Genomic DNA, 23,120 nt, shown 5'->3' with positions numbered 1-23,120 from the left:
AATACAGCATGATGACTCACGAGCACTGAGCATATCAGGCTGTGCATTGAGGTGAGATGGGCTCAGCCCTGCCAAAAACCAAAGCGGGAGCTGAGCGAGGTCGAAGCATCAAAGATGCTGAAGCCCTTTAAGTGCACCTGCAGGCTTTTTCTCGTGAGCCTGAACTCAAACACGTGCAGCCAGAAACAAATCCATCAGCAGTCTCGACCGAATGGACAATTTGTGCAAAGAAAACGAGGAGAAAGTCTGTGGGTAAATTATTTGTCACAAATTATTCACCCAGCTCTACCTGACAGAGCAGCATTCTGCGTTTGATCTCTGTGAGCGACTGTCATGAGAATCAAAGGGAGTTTTGTCAGGGGATTAAGTGCAGAAGATGTCGTGGAGAACTACATTAAAGATAAGAAATCCAGAGTGTGGCCCAACGTGGCTAATCCCAGCACAACTAGTGAATTATTAAGTTGGTCATTTGACAGAAGGAGGAAAAGAGAAAAAAAAGAAAAAAAAAGAAAAAAAAAACACCAACTGTTTCTGAGACTGCCTAAAAAAAGGCTTCTATTAAAATACAAGGGTTGCATAATGAGAAAGCAAAGTGTGGCTCCAGCAGAAGGGCCAGGCTGTTGCTCCAGCCTCTGCAGCTGTAGGCTGATGGAGAAATGCAGTGGTTTCCGAGGGCTGCCCCTTTTCTCTGGCATGGAACTGTGAACCACCAGCTCCAGCTGCCAAGTAGGAAGCAGTTTTTGAGGTGGCAGCAGTAGATTACCTTTGGTGATGTTTGTAGACCCCCAGTAAAAGGAGTCATAGCATCACAGAATGCTTTGAAGGGACTGCAAAGATCACCCTCTTCCAACCCCTATGTGGGCAGGGTTGGCAGCCACGTAATCAGACACAAGATCACCAAATCACCAAGGTTGGAAAAGACCTCGAAGATCATCCAACCATCCACACACCACCAATATTTCTCACTAAACCACATCTCTCAGTACAACATCTAAACTGTTCTGGAACACCTCCAGGGACAGCGACTCCACCACCTCCCTGGGATCCCATTCCAATGCCTGAGCTCTCTTTTGGAGAAGTATTTCTTAACATCCAACCTGAATCTGCCCTGGAGCAACTTGAGGCCATTCCTTCTAGTCCTATTGCCATCAAGCCATCCAGGTCCCCACCCAGCCTTGGGTGCACCTCCAGGGATGGGGCAAATGGCTCTCTCAGCACAGAGCCCTGCATCCTGATGAGCGCATCTACGAGCTGAAGCTCTCATTATGCAGCATGCAGGAAGCAAACAGAGGCAGCCTGTGACCAAATCAGAATGGGGTACCCACCACCTTTCTGCTGCATTCCACCAAGCTGTGATTACCACCCATGCTGCATTTCTGGCCCTAGATGTCACTGTAGGAAGTCACACAGGTCAAGCCGCCCAGGCTGCCAAAATGCTGCCATTAAAGATAACTTTTTTAGATTGCCTCCACAGCAGCCAGAGGAGAGCATGTGACTGTCTCGATGGCTGCCAAGCTGTGAGAAGGTGGGGAAGGACATTGAGACCCTGCTTGTCAAAGTAAAACGATGAACAGATCTGCTGAAAGGTGAACCAGTCTGGGTTTGTTTGCTGACACCTCGCTGCTTGGATACTCAAACCTTGCAATCCTCTGCCACCCTTTGGCAACAGCACGGTCATGTCTGCCTCGCATTCCTCCCCTTTATCTGTTTTTTTGTAATTCAGCCGACAAGAAACTCTCCCAAAACAATGGCACGCTCATCTGCCCTCACTAAAAGCAAATGATTTACAAATAAGCTCAACTTCCCACCACGTTTGCAGCCTGTATATCGTCAATCTAGACGGGAAGATTTGCTTTGGTGAAAGTTCTGGTGAAGCATGAGCAGAGATAAGCGGAGAGGACCGAATCGCTGCCCTCCTCTTACTGGCGCTGCTTCCATCTGCCATCCACACCAGCAGCGGGACCAGGAATATACGGTATTAGAGAAGTCCATTTCCTCGAACTAGGAACTAAAATGGAAAATGACCCCTGAAGGACCTTTAGATCCCTTCTAATTTTTCCTTTTTTTTTGTTGTTTTTAATTTAAATATTACAGTTTGCGTTTATCTCTCTGATGGCATTTGGAGGAGGCTCGCAGCCATCTCAAGCAGCCGGGGTACTCAGTGGTCACATCCTCTCGGACGCAATCAGGAAGAGGAGATTTGTTTTCAACAGCAGCGGTCTGAGCCGTGTCGTGTTTGAACGGGTTGGGGAACCGGTGTTACAAAATGCAAACCTCTCTGCAGGGCGATCATTATGCAGATGCCTACAGTAAACAGGTAGGAAATTAGATCTAATCAGGACAGCCCCCTCCCTCCCCTCTCCTGGCGCAGGCACGGTGAGTTGATCACATTGCTCTCAATGCAAACCAAGAGAAGGCTGAATTCCAGCCCAAAACCTCAGCGTTCCATTTGTCCTTTTGTCCTCTTGTGTTTGGTTTCTTGCATAAGTCACTGGAAACCTAAGGGCAGCCTTATGATTGCTTTAATTTGAAAGCTCCCAGCCCAGTCTGCTGTGCCCGGGTCTATCAGTAAAGCTTCTTGCAGATTTCTGTGATTTGAAGGCAAATAAAAAAAACAAGCACATTGCTCCTGGTCTCCGTGATTAATATGACTCTGTATAACATCTAATCACCGTCTAATAAATGGTGGAGTGAGTAAAGACACCAGTAGGGACAGTCAGGGTCACAGATAACCAGTATGAGTTCACGAGCATCACCAAATTCTCATGATTATTGGGACAGCCACACATTTTCGGTGCTGCCGGGTGGGTCATGCAGATGATTTTCGTCTCACACCCCCCCTCCCCACTCAGTTCATCCCATCTCATGCATTTGCAATGCCTCGGCTCCAACGTGCCCAAGTGCCAGACACAGCTGGCTGATTTGCCCCGTGCTCCACCGAGGGGCGGTGAATGACATGTGGCATTGTGCAGATGGGTTTGGGGGAAGGTCTCTCATTTTGCCTTGCTGCCATATCCCCAACCCAGCAAGCGTGATGCATGGAGCCAGAGTCTGTTCAGACTCTCTTGCAGGGCACTTTATCACCCTGACACCAAAATCTTGCAGCAAAAAAGGCTGTGGCCAGGGGATAACTTTTCCCTGCAGTATCTGTGCAAAGGTTGAAGCAATGAAGGAACTGAAGAGAGCTGCATAGAAGGCATGTCGATGGCTCAGCCATAATGGCCTTCCCCTGCATCATGTACAGGCCCTGGGGCATGAACTGATCACCAGGCACTTAGCACAGAGGACAACAACACTTCTGTCCACAATGAATCCTGGCCTTCTGGGACACAACTGTCACCTGCATCAGGGTTTCAAGTATACCTACATGTGGGCAATGGGTGCTGCAGGGCCCAATGGCAGAGGGGACCTGGGCATCCTTTGTCACTCAAGGGTGCTACCTGATCTGCTTTCTCTGATTACTGCAGTCTGACTCAATGATATGACAACAAGGAGAGCCTTGATAGACACTCATTGGCCAGAGATGCCATCAAGGTAGAAGGTGAACTGGCAGAAATTGGGAATTTTGCCTAGGACAAATGGGGACTGTTTGAATATGGTCATATCAATCCAAGCAATTAAATAAATAATATATTAATAAATGTAGTGAGGCTGAAATTTTGCTCTCAGATACGTAGGGGCTATGTAATGCTACAAAGAGACCTGCAACATACTTGTATTCAACAGCACAGTTGTTGCCAGCAAAACCCACATAGCTCCAGCACTCTTTATTACTAGTTTTGCAGCAATTTCCCACCAGTGCTTGCAATGTCACAGGCTTGCAACAGATCATTTGTGACCAACAGATCACAGCTGTGATCCATTGGAGCATATGGACCCTCCCAAAACGTTGAAATACACCCCATAAAACACAGGGAATGGAACTCAGACCTCCCTGCTGCAACCCCTTCTTCACCTCTCTCCCCATTCTTGTGAGAGGCCAGGAGGCAGGAATGAGCTTTGGCAGCTTTTTGCAGCTTAATGTGACCCTGACAATACCTGCTCAGTGCCATGAGCTCACTGCCAAAGTAGGAGGACAGTTTGCACACCTGGAGAGGCTGGCACAGCATCCCTGATCCCCACAGAAGGGGAGAGGGCAGCCAAAGGAAAAAGAAAGAGCTGAAGCACAGGAGGGCTGACCCAAATGCTCCAGGAAATTCTTGCAAGATGGTTCCCAAGACTGGGTTACCCTGAGGGTGCTGGCATTGTGCTGCTGATAGGAAAGCATCCTTGTGCTCCATCCCTGAAACAGCAGAGTAACCTGGGGGGTTTAAGAAAAGGATGTGCTGTGTGCTATTTCAAGTAATTCTGGACAGGAACAAATAGAATCACAGAATCATTCAGGTTGGAAGAGACCCCCAAGATCTCCAAGCCCAAACCCAGCTGCACCCACCATGCCCATTGCCCATGTCCCTCAGTGCCACATCTCCATGGAACACCTCCAGGGATGGTGACCCCACCACTCCCTGGGCATCACCACTCTTTATTTGTCTCTGATATTCAGTGTGAATTAATCTAATTTTAATACATCAACCTGGGTACTTTTGCCAGGTGTACTCAGCAAATCTACCTTCATCATCTCAACTTCCTCTTGGGTAACTCCATATATTGATGGGATTCCCTCAGGTACTCCTCCACCAGGCAGGTTCTCCATTCCTCCAGTTGTTTTCATGGTTCTTCCCAACCCCTTTTGCCAGGCTCTCCTCTTTCTATCGCTTCTCTCCCTTCACCAGCTCCTGTGTTTAACAATTCTGCCTGCATGCTCTTCCTCATCGCTAATAAAAATGTTAAATAAAGCCAACCCCTCACTGCCTCCTCCCTGGGACACTGAACAAACACCCTGTGTGCTGTAATCTTGACTCCTTGTTAGCAGCCCCTCAGCAGCTGTGTGGCCCCTCAGGGCCACATCCTCCCTCAGATCAGCCTGAGGTGCTATCCCAAATGCTTCCTTCAAGCTGGCTCCAGGCATTTCTCTGCAGCATAGGAACATGATTACCCAGCAATGTGCCATGCAGCCCAAGGGCTGCTGGAGTTCAGGGAGCGTTGGGATGCAGCTCTCAGACGTAGGGTTCACCTGGACACTGAAGTGTTTGCAATTCATTGCTTCTAAAGGAAATGAGGCTGCAAGGGGGGCTGGCCTGCTGGGAAGTGCAGTGTGGGACTGAGGCTGCTTCTGCCCTCTGCAAAGGGAGAGATGAGACATGAAGCCCTGCCAAAAAGCCAGCGTTGAGTGAACAGAGTCATAGAATGATGGAATGGCTTAGGTTGGAGGGGATCTTACAGCCCCATAGCCCCACCCCTGATGTGGCTTGGATGCCCACCACCAGCTCAGGCTGCAGAGGGCTCCATCCATGGCCTTGAGCACCTCCAGGAATGGGGCACCCACAGCTCTCTGAGCAGCCTGGTTAAAACACATCAATGGGAAACATCTTAATGTTGACACCCTGACCTCACAACATCATTTCGGAAAAAACACTCCAAGTGTTGAAAACTCTCCTGTGTCAGGACCTGAGCAAAGGGAGATTGGCTTCATCTCAGGCTATGAGCTGCTGTGGGTGGTGGAGTCCTGCATCCACTCTGGTGCTGCACACATAAAGCAATGTGCAAGGTTACAGAGACATCCTGCAGGTCATCGTGCAGCCCCTGGACCACACGATGCTGTTTCCAATTCTATTTAAATGAAGAACAGGGAAGGGACTGTGCTGAGGAAGATGCTTTCTTTTTGGCACATCCCACACTAAGAAGTATTTGCCGATAAGCTGATAATCAGGTGGCCTGGCCACCCCTGGTACGTTAGACCTTGCTGCTTAGAGAATATTTGATCATACAGTATCTCCATTAGGAGTTTGTAATCCGCTATCACGGCATTTGAGAGCCATTTGAGTGTAAGGAGATTTTTATTAATGGTTCATGAGCCTGAAAGTCAAAATTGACTCTCAGAGCAGATTTTAACAGTTTGTGCAGCATTTATATATTTATCTGTCTGTTTGCCACCTCTTCGCCCCCCCACATCTCCAACCTCCAGTCTGCCCCAGTGCAGAGGCTACAGCAGCACTAGCAGCAGCAGGAAGATGGCCTCGAGTGCTGGCTTTCTTGCATTTTTCCTTCCCTTTTTCCTTTCCTTTTCCCTTTTCCCTTTTTCCTTCTTCCTTTTTCCTTCTTCCTTTTTCCTTCTTCCTTTTTCCTTCTTCCTTTTTCCTTCTTCCTTTTTCCTTTTTCATTTTCTTTCTTCCCCTTTCCCTTCCTTTCCTTCCCTTTTTTTTTCTTTATATTTTCCTTTCCCTTTTCTCCCTCTTCTTTTCCTTTTCCCCTTTTCCTTTTCCTCTCCCCTTTTCTTTTCCCCTTTCTCTTTTTCTTTTTTTTTTCCTCTTTTTTTTTTTTTTCCCTTTTCCTTTTTCTCTCTCTCTTTTTTTTCCTTTTACTTTTTTTTCTTTCTCTTTCTCTTTTTCTTCTCTTCCTCCTTACCCACAGTGCTCCTGGGGCACTGCACAGCTACTACAGCAGTCAGAGCAGCTTAAACCTGCAGGCACTACTGCTGTGGGCTTCACTGCATCCATCTGTGCTAAATACATTTGTATATATATGAGTACATATATCTACCAATACGTGCAAGCATCAGGCATTTAACATGCCTGTATTTATACTACATGGGTTGGTGCCACACACATTTATAGCCATGCATGTGCATTTCTGCTATTTACGTCCTCAGACTTGCATTCATACATGCATTTGTGTGATATATGCAGTTGTGTGTATGCACTGAGAAGAGCATTCATGCTATGTGTGTTTACGGATATGCTCCATGCATGCCTATGCGGGGTGTGTGCATGCAGGGAGGTGCCCCCTCCCCAACTTACAGCCCCCCAAGAGGGGCTGAGGGAGGCCATGGCCCTGTGATGACCATGGGGTGTTCCCTCCTGAGCTCTGCCTCTTTGGCATCCCTGCTTGTGCAAGGGGCCTGGGGCTTAAACCCTCTTACCTTGGGAAATGGAGGTGGAAGAAGGGAGCAAGGGCGAGGGCCCTCTGATGTCTCCTCTCATCCCCTAAAACTGGATGGGGCCCAGGACCCAGACCAAACCCAAACCCAAGCTGCAATCTTATCCAGCCCTCCAAACCCCAAATCCAACCCCAAGCCTCCCAAATCCTCCACCATCCCTTCAGCTCCTCCCCATAAACCTCAGGTAAGGGCAGTGCTGGTGCTGAGTGGGGCCTTTTGGGGCTCCCTGTGCACCCACTGGGGAAGCTGTGCTGTGAGTCCCTAAATCCAGCTTTTGGCTGTAATTGTCCCCTGTCTCCTTGGAAACTGGCAGGTCCTGAAAATGAGATTATGCAGAACTCATCCCTGCTTTGGGGCTGGGGCAGTGCTCCCTGACTGAGGACTGGGCACTCAATAATTGCCTCCAGTTTTCTTGTTCTCCCCCCATTTTTGCCTAATTTTCCCCTCTGTTGGGAAACATCACCCTGCAGAACAGGGGGTGGATAAGAGACACCTCAAATCTAACACACCACCAATGAGCTCTTTGCCCTTAAATCTGGCTTTCCAAAATGAAAGCAATATGGTGAACCATCAACTTCTCTACTGATTTTATTCGATTCAGAGTTCCCTTCTGCAGCTTCCATTCAGAGGAAATGAGTTTAGCTGGAAGGGAGATCTAAAACACTGAAAATGAAAAAGGAGTTTAAATGTTCTTTAAATAATATATTGCATTTGCCGTCTCACCACAGGATTTTGCCCTTTGCCCACATGAGCACCCATTTAAATTAAAATCAGAAAACAGGTAGAGACCATGTGGGGAGTGCAAAATGCCAGGAAAAAATTTAGAGAAAGAAATTCTTGGCACGAACTGGCTTTTCTGATAAAAAATGAGCGCTAGCTGAAGGAGCTCATCCCTAAAAGACAGGGAACCACTCAGAAAAGAACAGCAAAAGATAAGATGGGAAGAGCAAAACGAGCAAAGTGCTTTTAAAGAGGCTGCAAAAAAAAAAAAAAAAAAAGAAAAGAAAAAAAATCAAAAGCCCACCAAACAAAGAGCTTTTCCAGGCAGGTGTGATGCTGTGCCCTAATTCAACAGGGATTGGCTTTTTCTGAGTGTATTTTGCATGAGTGGTTTTTCGGGGAGGGTTCAACTCCATTGGTTTGCACCAATGCTGGAACCTCATGCACGGCTTTGCTGGCACTGCTGGTGGTGGGGAGCTGGAAGCATCCCTAGCTGGGAGCAGGGCAGCCATGGGCACAACTCGTGCAAAAACCATCCATGTGCTCCGAGCAGTAAGTTAAAGCAGTGTGAAAACTCGCTTTCGTTTGGAGACAGCTGCTTTGCTGCGTGGTGGAGGATGCTTGTTTTAATAGATGGGCACTGATGGTGGTTTTGGGGCACAGCAGCGTGTTCATAAATGTGGTTGATTGAAGGAGGCTCCCTGCGGGCGCATGGACCCTACAAGGGTTGAGCAGAGCCCAAGGGGAAAGCGAAGCCAAGGGATGCTCAAGGCTGCAAGAAGACATCGTGCCCATGAGCTACGTGGGGACCATGGTGGGGTGGTGGTTGGGTACAGCTGGTGGCAGGAGTGCAGATCCAGCAACCGCTTCCATTTGCCTCTCCTTTTCCAGCGGTCTGTTGGTTTACTGCATTAAATCCAGACTGACTACGGGGCTCACACAATCCTGTAGGGCCACTGTGAGCAGAGACATCAGGGAAGAGCCTGATCCCAATTCATTTGGTGAAACTGCAGCTTGAAAACCAGCGCTTTCCTTCCCCAGTTCCTCTGCTCAGACACGAGCCCTGCCTGGTGCTCCCCGTCCCCCTTTTCCCTCTTGATTTACCGAGGGAAGTCCGGGGCTCTCCCTAAACGAAACACCATTCCTCCTCCGAAGGATGAGATTTGGGAAGCAGGTTTGAAACGCATGGTCAGGTTATAAAAATATATAAAAATAAAAGAAATCAGTCATTCTGTTTTGCATCCTTCCCTGCCCAAAAAGAAGCCCCCAGCCAGGGCGTGGGATTGCAAAGCCCTCCTCTGCCCGCAGAACCGCTGCCGGCCGCGATCGAAACGGACAACAACCATGGAGTGTGCTAGAACCATTTTAATATAATTATACATATCTGCCAAATCCAGGAAAAGAAAAGAAAAGAAGGAAAAAAAAAAAAAAAAAAAAAAAAAAAAGAAAGGTTTATGCATATATATCTTTTTTTTTTTTTTTTTTTTTTTTTTTTTTTTTTCAGTTAACATCTGCAAGCATAAACGACAATGAATTTCTCAGTTTAAATTCGTCCAGGTCAGAGCAACTGCCCGAAGTCCTGTTTGATTTGACGGCTACTGCCAGCGTGGCCGGCTGTAAGTGAACTCCAGAGGAGTTTAATGTCCTTGGGTGGTTATTTTCGGTCTTTTCTCTTTCATTCAGAGACAGTTTGTTGTAAAAAGTTTCAGTGCAGTTCACCTCTGGTGAAAGGCGATCGTGTTTTTTTTGTGGGTTTTTTTTTTTTTTTTTAATATATATTCTTTTTTATTTTTTTAGAAAGATGATAATAAGTAACTCAGTTGCTCTGAATTTCACTTATAATTATAACCTATTTAAATCACAGCGGAACTCCCGCTGGTGCGGAGTTCGTAGTTGCATACAATACAGGAGATCACAGTTTTGAAGTCTAGCACAGATTAAAAACCACAGATGTACCATTTATATAAGACACACACTGATTGTCTCTTAAAAACTACATATTGACTCCTTATGAACATTATTTTTTTTTTTCTTTAAATAAAGTAGTGCAGCTAGGACAATCAGTCACACAACCCACACAGCCCTGAACCAAGTTCTCTCGGTGCCCACTTGAGTTGGGCGTCAAACAGTTGGATGAGCGCGAGAGAGAAAGAAAGAGGGAGGGAAGGAGGGAGAAAAAAGGGGAGAAAAAGAGAAAGAGAGACGCTGTCCATTCCGAATATTTTAACCAAGGGTTGGCTAACACGTTGGAAACCTCTGGGTGAAGGATCTTTCCACGCACACACAAAAAGAAATAAAAACCTAGACTTTTTTTTTTTTGTTGTTTAAAAACTGGCCCGTAGGTGGAACGATCTCCCACCTCTTCCAAACAAAGAAACCCAACAATTGCCTAAAACTATAAAGAACACGGATTGGTCTGTCTGTTTTCTGCTCACTAGATGATCTGTCCGTTTAAGGCCTTCCTCCTCCGTTTTCCTCTTTGTCGTTCCTTTTCCAGAGCGTCTGAGCAGGAGATGAGTCTGAACGTGGTCACACCAACACTGTCCCTCTTTTGTCACCGTTGTCGTCGTCGTCGGATTTATGTTCGTTTGTTTGTCCGTTTGTCCGTTTAGTTATTTTCTCTTTAATTTAACCAAGACCTGACTAATGCTGGAGCGTTCGGCCCAGCGTGTTTTGTTCTCGTCACGATTTCTCTTATTATCACAAAGGTTCCCGCGGGCCTTCACAAAACCTGGAACTTCCATGAGGATGTCTGGTCTTTATAATCCAAGCAGTCAGCATTGAAGTTTAACTTCCAGGAGGCGGTTTGGTCTTTATAATCCAAGCAATCGGTGGTCGAGTTAAAGCCCAAACTGGAGGCTCCATAGCCCTGGGTGGAGAGGGAAGCTGGAGACTGGTTGAGGTGGCTGGTGACCGCGTTGGCACCCATGGGACTCAGGGTGGCCCCTGGTCCGGGAAGCTGGTGGTGCATAGGGGTCAAATAAGATCCACAGTCCATCCCTCCGAAATAGGAGGTCGAGCCGGCGTATCCTTGGCTGTAACCTGATGCCTGGGTGTAGGTCATGGGGTAGGACCTCTGCATGCAGGAGGAAGAGGTGGACAGGGGATCGGAGAGAGGGGAGATGGACGCCGGGCTCCAGATGGACACGGGGGCACTGCTGCTGGAAATGGTGGGGACCGAGGTGCTGGAGGGGGGTGTGAACTGCCCGCTGGTCCCGCTCTCCGAGCTCACTTCCCGGGCCGGTGAGTTCTTCTTTTTGGCTGGCCTCACCTTGTTCTGGCCCCCGTTCTGCTGCTGCTGCTGTTGCTGCCGGCACTTGGCCCGGCGGTTTTTGAACCACACCTGGGAACCGGGAGAGAGGGAGGGAGGGAAGGAGGGAAGGATGGAGAGAAGCCTGGCATTAGGGACACACAGGCACCCCGAGGGGCTGAGAGCAAGCCGTGGGAGCTGCGGAGGCTGCTGCAGGGAAAGGCTCCCCTTCACCGAGATCATTAGCAATAATAACAAGTAGAAATGGGCAAATCAAAAGGCTTAATAAGGCCACTTTGGGGGGAGAAGGGCGGGGGGGGGGGAGCACTCCCTATTTGCTGTTTGCCGGTCAGGGACCCCCAGGAATCACTTTTTGAGGCCTCTTGAAGTCAAGCCCTTAATTGGAAAAAAACAGAGCATCGGAAAGGGTGGAAACAATTAGGAAAAGAGAGGCAGAGCTTGGGAGCCAGGTAAAAACTCACCTCCTAAACAGTCTCTCAGATCCCAGCCAGGGTCAGCACCCTGACCTATCTCCACCTCTTCTATCAGGGTACCATGGGGGAAAAGGTTGGGAATAAGAGGGGACACAGCACCATGTGGCTCTTGTGACCAGAGAGGTGAGCAGGACAGATGGGGTTGGAGGATGCAAGGGTTGTCCTGGATCTCAGGACCGTGCTCCTGCCCTACCAGCAGCACACCGGGATGTTCTATGGATTGGGAAGCCATGGGCTGCTGGTAGGCAAGACGCAACCTGGTTCCAGCAGAGGGGTCCCAAGGCCTCCTCTCTGCTATCAAAGCCCCTCTGGAGGCAGAGGAAGCCCCCAGTCTTGGAGATCCAAGGATGCAGGGGTCCCTGGGGATACTTTGCATGGGGCCTCAAGCGCCTGCAAGACTGAGAATTCTCCAAGGGAGTGTGCAGATGCTGGTAGAGACCTAAGGAGCCCAGGGTGGGGAGTGGAGGGCTCAGAAGACTGTTGGAGGGCTTGGTGCAGCACCAAGCCCCAAAGCTCTGGGAGAAAGTGGCAGCATCCTACAGCCCAGACTGGGGGCAAGCAGCCGTTCCATCTCCCCCTGCACCATCACCCCTTCCTGAGCACGCTTCACCCCATAGCCATTCGATCGCCCTTTAGGTTTGGCATCATCCCCTAAAACACCTCTTGGTACAGCAAGCTGGAGGCAGAGGGTACCAGCTGGACTCCCTATCCGTTTTCTTCCCCGTTCCTACCTGCACTCTGGATTCGGGCAGGTTGATTTTCAAGGCCACCTCCTCCCGCATGAAGATGTCGGGGTAGCGGGTCTTGGCGAACAGGGCCTCCAGCACGTCCAGCTGCGCCCGGGTGAAGGTGGTGCGCTCCCGCCTCTGCTTTCGGGGGGTGGCTGCGAACGGAGCCAGAAGCCCTGGCTGTCATTCAGTGGTGCTCAGAGCCCTGTGAACCCCCCCGGACCCCTCCCCAGAGAGGCATTCCTGTTCCCGCTGGCTCCCGCTGCCCGTTCCCAGGTGCCTTATTTTGCAGCGTTGCTTCTTCCTCCCCATCCCTCCCGGCTGGGGTTGGAGCATCTGTTCTCTTTTTGCAGCCCTTTCCCCCGGGAAAAGAGGAGCGGGAAGGGGAAAAGGAGAACCGCAAACCCCCGGCCATTCTAATCTCAGGGCACTGTGTGCCTCTGGGGCTTCTCCTCTTGGGAAATCCGCGGGGCAGAGGGGAAAAGGGAGACCGGCAAAAGGGAGAAAAAGGTGCCTTACCGGGATAACCGACGGACGGATGCAACAAATCCATGCCCGAGGTGGTGAGACTCAGGCCATTGACTGCGTAAGGTGGTTGCTTAAGATAAGACATCATGCTAAAGTTGGAGCGGGGAGGAGAGTTGGCCGAAATCCGGGCGAGGGGGGTCCGCCCGAGCGCCCTGCCTGCCCCGGGCGGTGCTGGGGATGCCGTCGGGCGGAGGGGGGGGGTCGCCAGGTGCCTGTGGAGCGAGAGGAGGGGGTCAGGGAGCTCGCTGCCCCCCTGCCTTTATCCCCGCTGCTCTTAACCCGGACCGCAGCCGGATTTGGGAGCTGGGAGAGACTGAGGAGATCAACGCATCCCTCCCAAAAAAGGCAGGGAGGGGAGGAGAAGGAGGGGAGGGGGGGGGGGGTACGTCCCATCCAGTAATTACTGCCCGAACAAAACCCCCCCATGCCTTCAACTGCCCGCATTGTACGGCCGCCCGGGGCATTTGCATAGGATTCCCGGCCGGGCACCAGCTAATTGTCTCAAGCAAAACTTGATTGGGGCCATTCGCAGACACAAAGAACCCCTCGGCTAAATAAATAATGCAGATAACAAAGCCCAAGGGTGAGAAACAAAGAAACAATTCAAGAAACCTATCTCTCCCCCAGTCTCTTGCAAGGACTTTAATTATCCCAGGTTTGGGTACATTCAGACCTCCCCCCCCCCCGCCCTTCCCCCCGACGTTGCTGCATTTCAGAGCTCAAATGCCCGCTCGGGGAAGAGACAAACTTTTCTGCTCTACCACCAGTAGTAATTTCCACCGGCCATTTGCACCTAATTAGTACTGCGGGTAATTAGATTTGGAGGCGAGTAACAGATTTATTAGGCTTTCAAGAAACTCTTGATGACGGAGCAGGAGCAAAACAAACACCGCGCGTTGCGCGGGGACGGGGGAACTAAACGCGGAGAAATGGCCGTGCCCGGCGCTCCTGAAAGGGTTAAATCTCCAACCCCTGGGGGGAAAACAAAAAGTGCCTTTTTACCCCTTTGTTTTTTTTTTTTTTAATATATTTTTCGACCAAATCTCGCCCTTCTCCCTGCGCCGTCGGAAAATAATAATAATAATAAATAAACAGGAGCGCAACTTTCTTCCCCAAACAGCCTAAAGCTCAACGGTTCGGCTATCGAACACCCTGAGGCTCTGCTCCAGCTCCCCCCACTCCTCACCCCCCGACCCCTCTCTATGCCCCCCGGTGCAGCGGTGCTGCTTCCAAATGCGCGGAGCGGCTCCGCGTGCGCGCAGCGTGCGCGGTTCTGCCCAGCTTTCACCGCACTGCCCTGGAGAGGGTGAAGCTTTCCCGAGAGAGAGGTGAAGGGGGGGGGGGAAGCCGCTCCAAGGGGGTGCGTTATGCAGAGGGAGAGAGCAACATTAATGTGGGTGCACGCTTGCGAACGAGCCAACGAACAACAACAATAACAAACAGAAAGCACGGCTCTAAAAAAAAATAAATAAATAAAATAAAAAATAATAATAAAAAAATGATAATAATAATTAATAATTAATTCATGAAAATTAAAAGCTTTCCATCCCCGTGAACTCGGGAGCCCCGCGGAGCCCCCGCGGCCGCGCAACGCCTCAACCCGCGGAGCAACGGCTCCGCTCCGCAATCTGTCACCTTTCCCCCTCCTCCCCCCCGCTCTCCTACCAGTTGCTCTGCCCTCGCTCAATAATAATTACCCCGTCCGAGAATTAATTATAATAAATGTTTTCTTGATAAACTAACGAGATAATCCGGGCGGCACACGCTCCCTAATTACGGGCCGCCGGCCCCGGCCCCGCTGATGGATGAACGGAGCGACCGTGAGCGCACATTGCGCCCGGGGCACCGCGGGGGTCGGGGGGAGAAGCTCCGGGGATTGGGGCACAGTGCTGAGGGACTGAAGGGGAATTGAGGCTGGGGTCGGCGAGGAAAAACTCCGTTCGCACCCTGCCCGCATTACTTCCATTGCTTTGATTATTATTATTATTTTCTTTATTTTTTTTTTTCCGAAACGGAGGGGGGTTGATATCCTTCACTATAAATATATCCGCACCGGCTGCGGTGTCTCCTCTCGGCTCTGCCGCGCTGTTTCCGCGCTCCGTTGAGGCTCCGGAGAACGAAAGGGGCGGTCGGGAGCGACCTCACCTCGGGGCCGTCGTCCCATCTCTGCCTCCACGATCGCGTTTTTATAACCTCATCGTTAATTGAGTTGTTTTTGCTTTTCTTTCTTTTTCTTTCCTTTTATTTTCTTTAGTTTCTCTTTTTCTCTTTTTTTTCCCCTTTCTTTCTTTCTTTCTTTCTTTCTTTCTTTCTTTCTTTCTTTCTTTCTTTCTTTCTTTCTTTCTTTCTTTCTTTCTTTCTTTCTTTCTTTCTTTCTTTCTTTCTCTCTTTCTTTCTTTCTCTCTTTCTTTCTTTCTCTCTTTCTTTCTTTCTCTCTTTCTTTCTTTCTCTCTTTCTTTCTTTCTCTCTTTCTTTCTTTCTCTCTTTCTTTCTCTCTTTCTCTCTGTCTCTCTTTCTCTCTCTCTCTTTCTCTCTCTCTCTCTGTCTCTCTTTCTCTCTCTCTCTTTCTCCCTTTTTTCTTCCCTCCTTCTTCCTCTCTTTCTCTCTTTTTCTTTCTCTCTTTTCTCTCTCTCTTTCTCTCTTTCCTTTTTCTTCTAACGAAACGAATAACAAATCCCAACTTCTCACAAACCCCAAACCGATCTCAGCCCCACGGAGGAGTTCCTCCCTAACGAAACTTGTGCACCTTCACAAGGACTTTCCCGACTTTCTCTTTGTCAGCGCGGTACCATTCGGGTCACGGAGCCTTTGGGAAGCGCTTTCCCGCGGCCAAATAATAATAATAATAATAATTAAAATAAATTAAGCGGGGAGATATAAAACAGCCCAGGCAGCTCTCGGACCGGGATGCGGTTCACTCCATCCGTTTTGCCCGCGTCGGGGTTCGTAGCCCCAAAGCCCCGAGGATGCCAAGCCCAGATGCTCCCGGCGCGGCTCCGCGGGTGCGGAGTCTCCGCAGCTCGACGAGCGGAGTTTCCAGTCGGGGAAAAAAAAAAAAAAAAAAAAAGAGAGAGAGAGAAATAAAAAAAAAAAAAAAAAGAAAAAGAAAAAAAAATATTTTCCCGGTTCTTTCTCATTTTCCAAGTCCACCTCGGGGCCGGGGAAGAATAAAAGACCAAATAATCAGGGGGGGGGGGGAATAATGCGAGGCGAGGAAACGCGCAGCGAGCTCACGGCGGAGAGAGGGGCTTAGGGGCGAGCCGTGGGAATCGCCTGTCCCCATCCTCCGCTCCCGCATTTGGGCCTTTGGGGAATGTTTCAGCCTTCGGGGCATCCTCACTCCTCTCGGCCCGGCCCGGTCCGGCCTCCCCATGGCAGTGCGGGTTATTCCCGACTCAGTGCGGGGGGCACCGGCGCATCCCCGTATCCCGCTCCCTGTTCTCGTGCCCTCAGCTCCAGGCATAAAAGCACTTAAAACCAAAATAAGTAATAATAAAATAAGCGTAATAATTTACGATCACCACCTTCCTCCTCTCCCATAGTCGTTGTGTTTAGGAGCGGTGCCCCAAACGCGGTGCCTCACTTACCTGCGGGGCCGCGGGCAGGGCTGGGGGGCGCGGGGGGCTGAGCCGACGGTCGGGTCCTCTCCAAATTCAGGGCTGGGGTTGAGCTGAGAGAGAGAAAGCACAAAGCGGGAGGTTAGGGAGCGCGCCGCATGCACATGCCCACGCCACTGAGGTGGAGGGGAGGGGTGGGGTGGGGGGAGAAAGGGGGAGAGGAGAGAGGGGGAAAAAAAAAATGTTTGAAAAAGAAGAAATAGGGGGGAATAAAAAGAAGTGGGGGGGGGGGAGGATGGGGGCGGTGCGGGAGAGGGATGCGGGGATGCTCGGGGGCTGCGCTCGGTACGTACAGAGCTGGCGGTGCCGGAGTTGGTCGAGTGATTTTATTTTTAATAATAGTGGCAGAGTGCGTTGGAGCTGAGGTCTCTACCTCTCTCGGGGAGCTTTGCTGAGAAAGCGCCTCTCTGGCAACTTTTTGACGCAAACTCTCCAACCAATGGCAGGGAGAGAGTGATTGACACATCTAAGCCAGGGGGAAAATAATAAAAACACACAACAGGGGGAGGAAAAAACAGGGCCGCTGCTGGACCGGGGGGACAATCAGGAGAGAAATAACAGCCGCCGAAATGACACGAGAATGTCCATTAAAAGGAGGTGCTCGGTTTAAAAATACACATTATGGACCGCAACGTGTGAAGTCATTGTACAAATGAATGTGATGGACTTTAAGCAGAGAGTGCATTGCCCGGGGAAGGAAGGAAAGAGAGGACCGTAGAAAGCTTATGACTGGGGGGGGGAGTGAGGAGAGGGGGATAATAGAAACAACAAAAGGTATTAAAATATGGAAGTAAACATTTTTGGGGGGGTGGACTCGGAGTATGGCAGAGCCTTTGGCTGAGTAATACAGGGTTGGGGGAGAGCAAAGCTGCGGGGAGATCCCACCTTTCAGGGTAATGGAAAGGGGTATTGGGGTGTCCCAGCACCGGGATCCCCAACCTGGGAGCACCCCCTGAGCAAAGCTGAAAGTGTTTGGGATGGGGAAGGACAGGAGAAGGGGGACGATCAGTCCTGGGGGTCACAGACGTGTGTGTGAATGTGTATAGGTGTAATATAAACATATGTCTGCGTGCATATAAATATAAACAGACATCAAATAAGTATGAATGCACAAAAATACGCATGTAAAAATACATGAATACACGGGATACATCTGAGATACAGCTCTGGATGGAGCCGCAGAACGAGATTCGCTCTGCGCCGCATTTTCAAAGCGGGACGCGTCAGTATTTTAAAAGAAATAAACTCAGCTCAGCGATCGGGTGGTGGGAGGAGGGCCGGGCTCTGCGCAGCTCCCAGCTCGGGCAGAGGAAGCAAAGAGATCGCGGAGCTGTGCGGAGCGGCAGAGCTCGGGGAGGGAGCAGAGCGCTCAGCCCCGCTCTGCGCGCACTTTCCTCTCTCGTGCCAAAACGCAGCGGCTCCATCGTTTTCGTGGGGTGACCTATGTTAATGAAGGGACGGCAATTAATTCGCCTTTCCGTTGCTCTCCCCGTTGTGTGCAATCCAACGCGGTTGTCTTTGGGTTTAGAGAAACAACCGACCCGAGTCGGAGCGGTACGGGAGCAGATTTGGGATGCTCGGGGTTGGGTCGTTGCAGTGTTGTTGTTGGGGTTTTTTTTGGTTGTGGTTTTTTTTTTTTTTTTTTTTGGCTTCCCAAAGAGGAGGAGGAAGGAGGGGGAGAAGGGAAATAGGGGAGGAGAGAGGAGGAGAAATTAAACAAACAACCAAACAACCCAACAACCCGAATAACCCCGCTGCACAAAGCGATCGCTGCCCAAAGGAGCCGCTCCCACTTTTTGCCCGCATTTTGCCAAAGGGACTTCTCTGAAAGTTGGTGCCTTGGCCTCCCCCCCGGGAGCCCCGAATCCTCTCTTCTCTCTTTCTCTTCACTCTCTGGAGTTGTTTTTGTGTGTGTGTGTGTGTTTGTGTGGCTTTTTTCTTTTAATTTTCCCAAATCCGTGATACTTTTAAATTGTTATCTGTTTTCTTTTGGCTACATTTTAGTCTTAATTTTCTTCTTTTTTTTTTTTAAGGGAGGTAGTACCTTTTCAGCCCCCTCCTCCCCCCTCCATCCACCTCCCACCTCTCTCCCCCCCCTCCCTCCCCACATCCTTTACATTCACCCAAAGCTCCGTTGGGGAAAATCCTCCCCTCACCGCTCCGCACGGCCCTGCCGTTCCCGGAGCACAGCACAGCACTAAATATCCCCGTGCAACCCTTCCTCCCCCTCCCCCCCCCCCCCCCCCTTCACCTCCCCGCCATCCCCTCCCGCCCCCACATATTATTTAATAACCTTAATCCACCTTGGAAGAATGAGAGAGATAATTCGTTCCCGTGTTTCCTGAGCAGGAGGGTATTTTCGAAATCGATTAAAAAAAAAAAAAATTAAAATAAATAAATATAGGAGCGGTGTGTTGCGGGCTGGAAAGGAGGGGGGGGGAGGAGGAAGGACGGGGGGGGGAGAGAGGAAGAAAGGGGTTTTTGGGGGGTTGGAGGAAACGGAGAGGAGAGGAAAGAAAATTCAATGCTTGGGAATGGATAAGGGAAATGGGAGCATCATCCCTGCTTCCATCCGAGCGCCGTGGGGCGGCAGCCCTCGGGCACAGCGCTGCCCGGCCCGGCCCCAAAGTTGGGATCGTCCCCGCGGCCAATGGAGCGAACGGTGGGGATGGACGGTGCGACCGAAAGCAACGAGGGGTCTCTTTAAAATTCCCATCCACTTCAGATGTCTAAAGTAAGATTGTGATGATTTTGTCACGGTTTGGTAAATTTACCCCTTTAAGAGGCTTTCATAAATCCCAGAACACACCTTCAGCCAGATTTGAATATAGATTTAGGTTTTAAAACCCAGAAGCTGGGAACACCGCTTTATCAAAGAGAATTTCCCTTTAGCTTAGTGATGTGTCGGAATGGCTCTCGCAAAGATCGGATCCGAGAGGGGGAAAAAAAAGGGGGAAAACCTTCATCCCGGAGCGATCCTACACACACTTTGCAGCCGCATTCCGCCTTCAACCTCGGAAAAAGTTGCCCCCCCAAAAAACCAACCAGACAAACAAGAGGCAGCCGTAGGAACTGTGTTTTGTTTTGTTTTTTAATTTTTATTTTTTAATTAATTATTTTTTTTTAGGGAAAAAAAAAAACCAAAACCAAAACAACCAAAAAACCAACTAAACAAAACAACCAAAGAGACCAAACTCCTTTCCGACCTCCTGCGCTCCGTTCGGATAGCAGCTCCGGGCAGGTATACAGAGCCGTACGTAAACTCGGGCTCAACGGGGAGCGACTTTTTGTGCTCAGAGAACCCCCAGATCAGCTCTCGGGATGGAAAGGAACTGTAACTTCTGCTGCTCAGTAAGTTCCTCAACTTCCGATGCCAGTCGGGTTCGGCTCCATCCCTTCGCTTTCTCGTAGTTCTTTTTTCTCCCCTCTCTTTCTCTCTTTGCTTTCCTTTCCCCGCTGTAATTTCCGACCCTTCTGCTTAACGCGACCGTTCCGAAGTGGTGTTATCGCCGCGTGTCTCTGCCCGCCGGGGCTGATCGCTGCTTTTGTGTATTATGACAAAGAGAGAGAGAGAGAGAGAGAGAGAGAGAGAGAAACAAAAAATTCATTTCTTGAGGTTGGGAGAAAGTGAAGGAACGACACCCCCCCCCTACCCCCCTCCCAATCCCAAAATGAACCGATGTATTATTTGTCATCTTTCTATCTCTGATGGGCTCCGCACTTTTAAGCTTTTCCCCTCATCGGATTTGCGTCTCGTTAAAATATGCCGCACTTTCCTTCAAGTTTATCTGCAATTCAATGGCGGGGTTTTTTATTTTCTTTTCGTGTCGTCGCGTCCAACCTCCCCCCCCTCCCCTTCCCTCCCAAATATCTCCTTTGGGGGTGCAGTGCTGCAGCCACGGGGGAAAGCCGCAACACTTCGGGAAGGAGCCGAATTCGTTTTAAAATGGAATGGTTAAAAGTAATTCCTCCCCCCCCCACCTCCTTTTCCAAGCGCATGGGATGGAACCTCCTTTGGTGTGTGCATGGGGGGGGTTGTTTTCCGAGGGGGGGGGGGGGGGGGGGAAGAAGAAAAAAAATGAAGGCAATATCTTCGCCTGAATGAAAGTTTCATCATTTGAGCCGGTTGGGGTTGAGGGAGGAGGCATTGGGGGTGAACTGTGTGAGCACAGCCCATCCCGGAGCGGGGCAGCTTCTAAAGTGTGGTATCTAGAGAGCAGGGAGAGGGAGGTCGGCTCCCACCTGGGGAGGGTCGGCAGGGTTGGACATTCCCCCCCCCTATCCACCCACCCAATAAAAAATAGGTTGAGAAAATGCAGAAAGAACCCCCCCTCCCCCCCTCCAAAATAAAAACTTCGGTAGGGAAATAAATCACCAGCTGAAATGAAATTGAAAGAAGTATTTGGGATAGGGGAGGAGGAGAGCACGAATGGGGAGGATGGGGAGTGGGTCTGTGTGTCCATCTGTCCCCATCCCCACGTGTCCCCATATATATGTACCCATGTGTCTGTATGTCTATGTCCAAGTATGTCTGTACATCCAGGTGTCTGCGTGTCCATGTGTCCGTGTGTCTGTATGTCACTGTGTCCGTGTGTCCGTGTATCCGTGTGTCCGCGTGTCTGTGTGTCACTGTGTCTACGTGTCCACGTGTCTGTGTCCACGTATCTATGTGTCCGTATGTCCATGTGTTGATGTCTGTGTGTCCACGTGTCTGTCTATGCATGCTGGCAGGAGCTCCCACTGCTTGTTTCCATCATATTCCTCTCCAGGCCACGAAGTTCCCCTGACGAGCAGAGTCCTACAGCAATCAGATTACAGCTCCCAACCCAGATATTAAAATAACGGTTCCAGTCCAATATCTTTGTCTGTTGGCAAACTTAGGAGAAATGAAGGGGTCGAGGGGGGGTGTGGGGTGGGGGATGGAGAGAAAGAGCCAGAAAAAGGGTTTTGTAAGAAAGAAGAAAAGAAAACCGCAGAGAAGCTTTAAACTGCTCTTTCGTTTGTAACCTTTTCCAACCTTTATTCCCCGTATATGAAAAGCTCTTTTTATTGAGATCCAGAAAGAACTCCCCCCCCCCCCCAGCCTCCCTCCCACCCCCCCCCACCTTTGGATTTTTAATTAGAGCCCATCAATCGCAGCCGTATATATAAAAATCGATATAAAGTAATCCGGGGAGATGGGGCTCAGCTTTTAATCGAAAATCTTCTTTGCCACTCTTTGCAGATCTTCTTTAGCCGCTGGCTGGTGGAGAGACAAATGGTCATTAAAAAATTACCCCCCGAACCCCCCAAGCAAACCCCACCCCATCCAACCAACACCCCCCCCAACCCAAACAAAGCCACAAACCACCACCAACCAACTGTTGTTGTTGTTGCCATGCGGATCAGAAATTACCCTTAAGCCCAACTCCGTTCCCCTCTGCAGGCAGCGGTGCTGTCGGTTCGCCAAACTTGAAAACCGAAGAGTGCAGTGATGGTTTTTTTTTTTTTTCCCCCTTTCCGAAGCAATCGGTGCCGATGGGTTCCCCTCCTCTCCGTTTGTCCCTAACAAAGGTCCCGGAGCGCAGCACCGCTCTGCTACCCACTCCCGTCCCCCCGCAGCGCGCAAACACCGCACTTTCTTTTTCCCGTAGCGCTTTTTTTTTTCCTCCCCCTTTTTTTTCTCCCCCCCTCCTTTTTTTTTTCTCCCCCTCTTTTCATTTCTTCGGTTGATTTTTTTTAAAGTGTTTTCCATCGTGTAAAATTTAACCCTTTGCTTCCACGCGGTGCGATATCTATTTATTTCCCCCCCCCCCCCCCAGTGTCTTTTTACCCCTCCGAGTCCCCCCAAACCTTTTTCCTTCCCAAAGCCCCGGGGCTGCCCTTCTCCGATGGGATCTCCGTATGAAACAATGCGCGTTTATTTGGGGAAAATTAATGCTGAGCCCATCCCGGTGCGTTTCTGCGTGATTAAACCGCGCTATTTGTTCCCCAAAGCCGCACATTAGCAGCAAGTCTATCGCAGAGCATCATCCTCAGGTTTAATGCAAAGCGAGCGGGGCTGGGCGAAAAGTTTACCCGAGTAATTGCGGCTAAGAGTGGGCTGGAGTTGGTTTAATCACTATTTTCCATCTGATGAGTGCGCTTTAAAGAACGGGCTCCGCATTTTATTAATCTGAAGGAAGCGAACGCGGCCGTATGTGTACCCCAACCCTCTTCTCGGCTCTAGGAAATTGCAATTTATTTAAAAGCGCTTAATACACCGCACGGGCCGCATCGAGTTCAGCCAAACCCCCTCTTGTACTTTCTCCCTAATCACGCCTAATGAAAACGTGGGATTTTCCCATTATTAAAAAGAAAAAAAAAAAAAAAGTGAAAATATAATGCATCTTCATTAGGAAAATTGACTGCTGCGCTCAAGACAGTTCTTAATTGAAAAGGCAACCTATTTTAATGGTGTGGTTGAGGAGAAGATTACATACTTTATCCAAACACAAAGACAATTAATAATGAGGAGCAGGCTGCTGCCATTAACTCTAATTCGGTGACATCAATGTCAGCGCCGTACCTGGGGCGCGCAGCTCCGCGCAGACACCGCGGAATGGGATCCGAGAAGCGCTCCGGGACGGGGCGGCGGGGGGGGGGGGTGAGGGGGGGGGGAAGAGATGGGAGGACGGAGCCGAGGGACGAATCGCTCCCCTCTGCTCCATCCGAACGCTTCGAGAGGCATTTTTGGGGGTCAAAAAAGAATGAAACTTTCATTCGCTC

The 23,120-nt window shown here is 49.9% G+C and overlaps 1 protein-coding gene across 1 annotated transcript; it reads right to left on the bottom strand.

Annotated features, from left to right (window-relative positions):
* Window positions 1–9,644: 9,644 nt before the first annotated feature.
* Window positions 9,645–12,959, bottom strand: OTX2 (orthodenticle homeobox 2). The gene is made up of 3 exons (XM_031605310.2): window positions 12,748–12,959; window positions 12,232–12,383; window positions 9,645–11,099 (listed from the first exon to the last, which is right to left on the bottom strand). The coding sequence occupies exons 1-3, from the start codon at window positions 12,842–12,844 to the stop codon at window positions 10,479–10,481; spliced, it is 870 nt and encodes a 289-aa protein (XP_031461170.1). The 5' UTR covers window positions 12,845–12,959; the 3' UTR covers window positions 9,645–10,478.
* Window positions 12,960–23,120: the final 10,161 nt, after the last annotated feature.

This window comes from Phasianus colchicus, chromosome 5, assembly GCF_987193195.1.
Source record: "Phasianus colchicus chromosome 5, bPhaCol1.hap1.1, whole genome shotgun sequence".
In the NCBI taxonomy this organism is placed as follows: domain Eukaryota; kingdom Metazoa; phylum Chordata; class Aves; order Galliformes; family Phasianidae; genus Phasianus; species Phasianus colchicus.
Note: the sequence above shows the minus strand (reverse complement) of the source record. Positions and strands in the feature narration are given on the sequence as shown.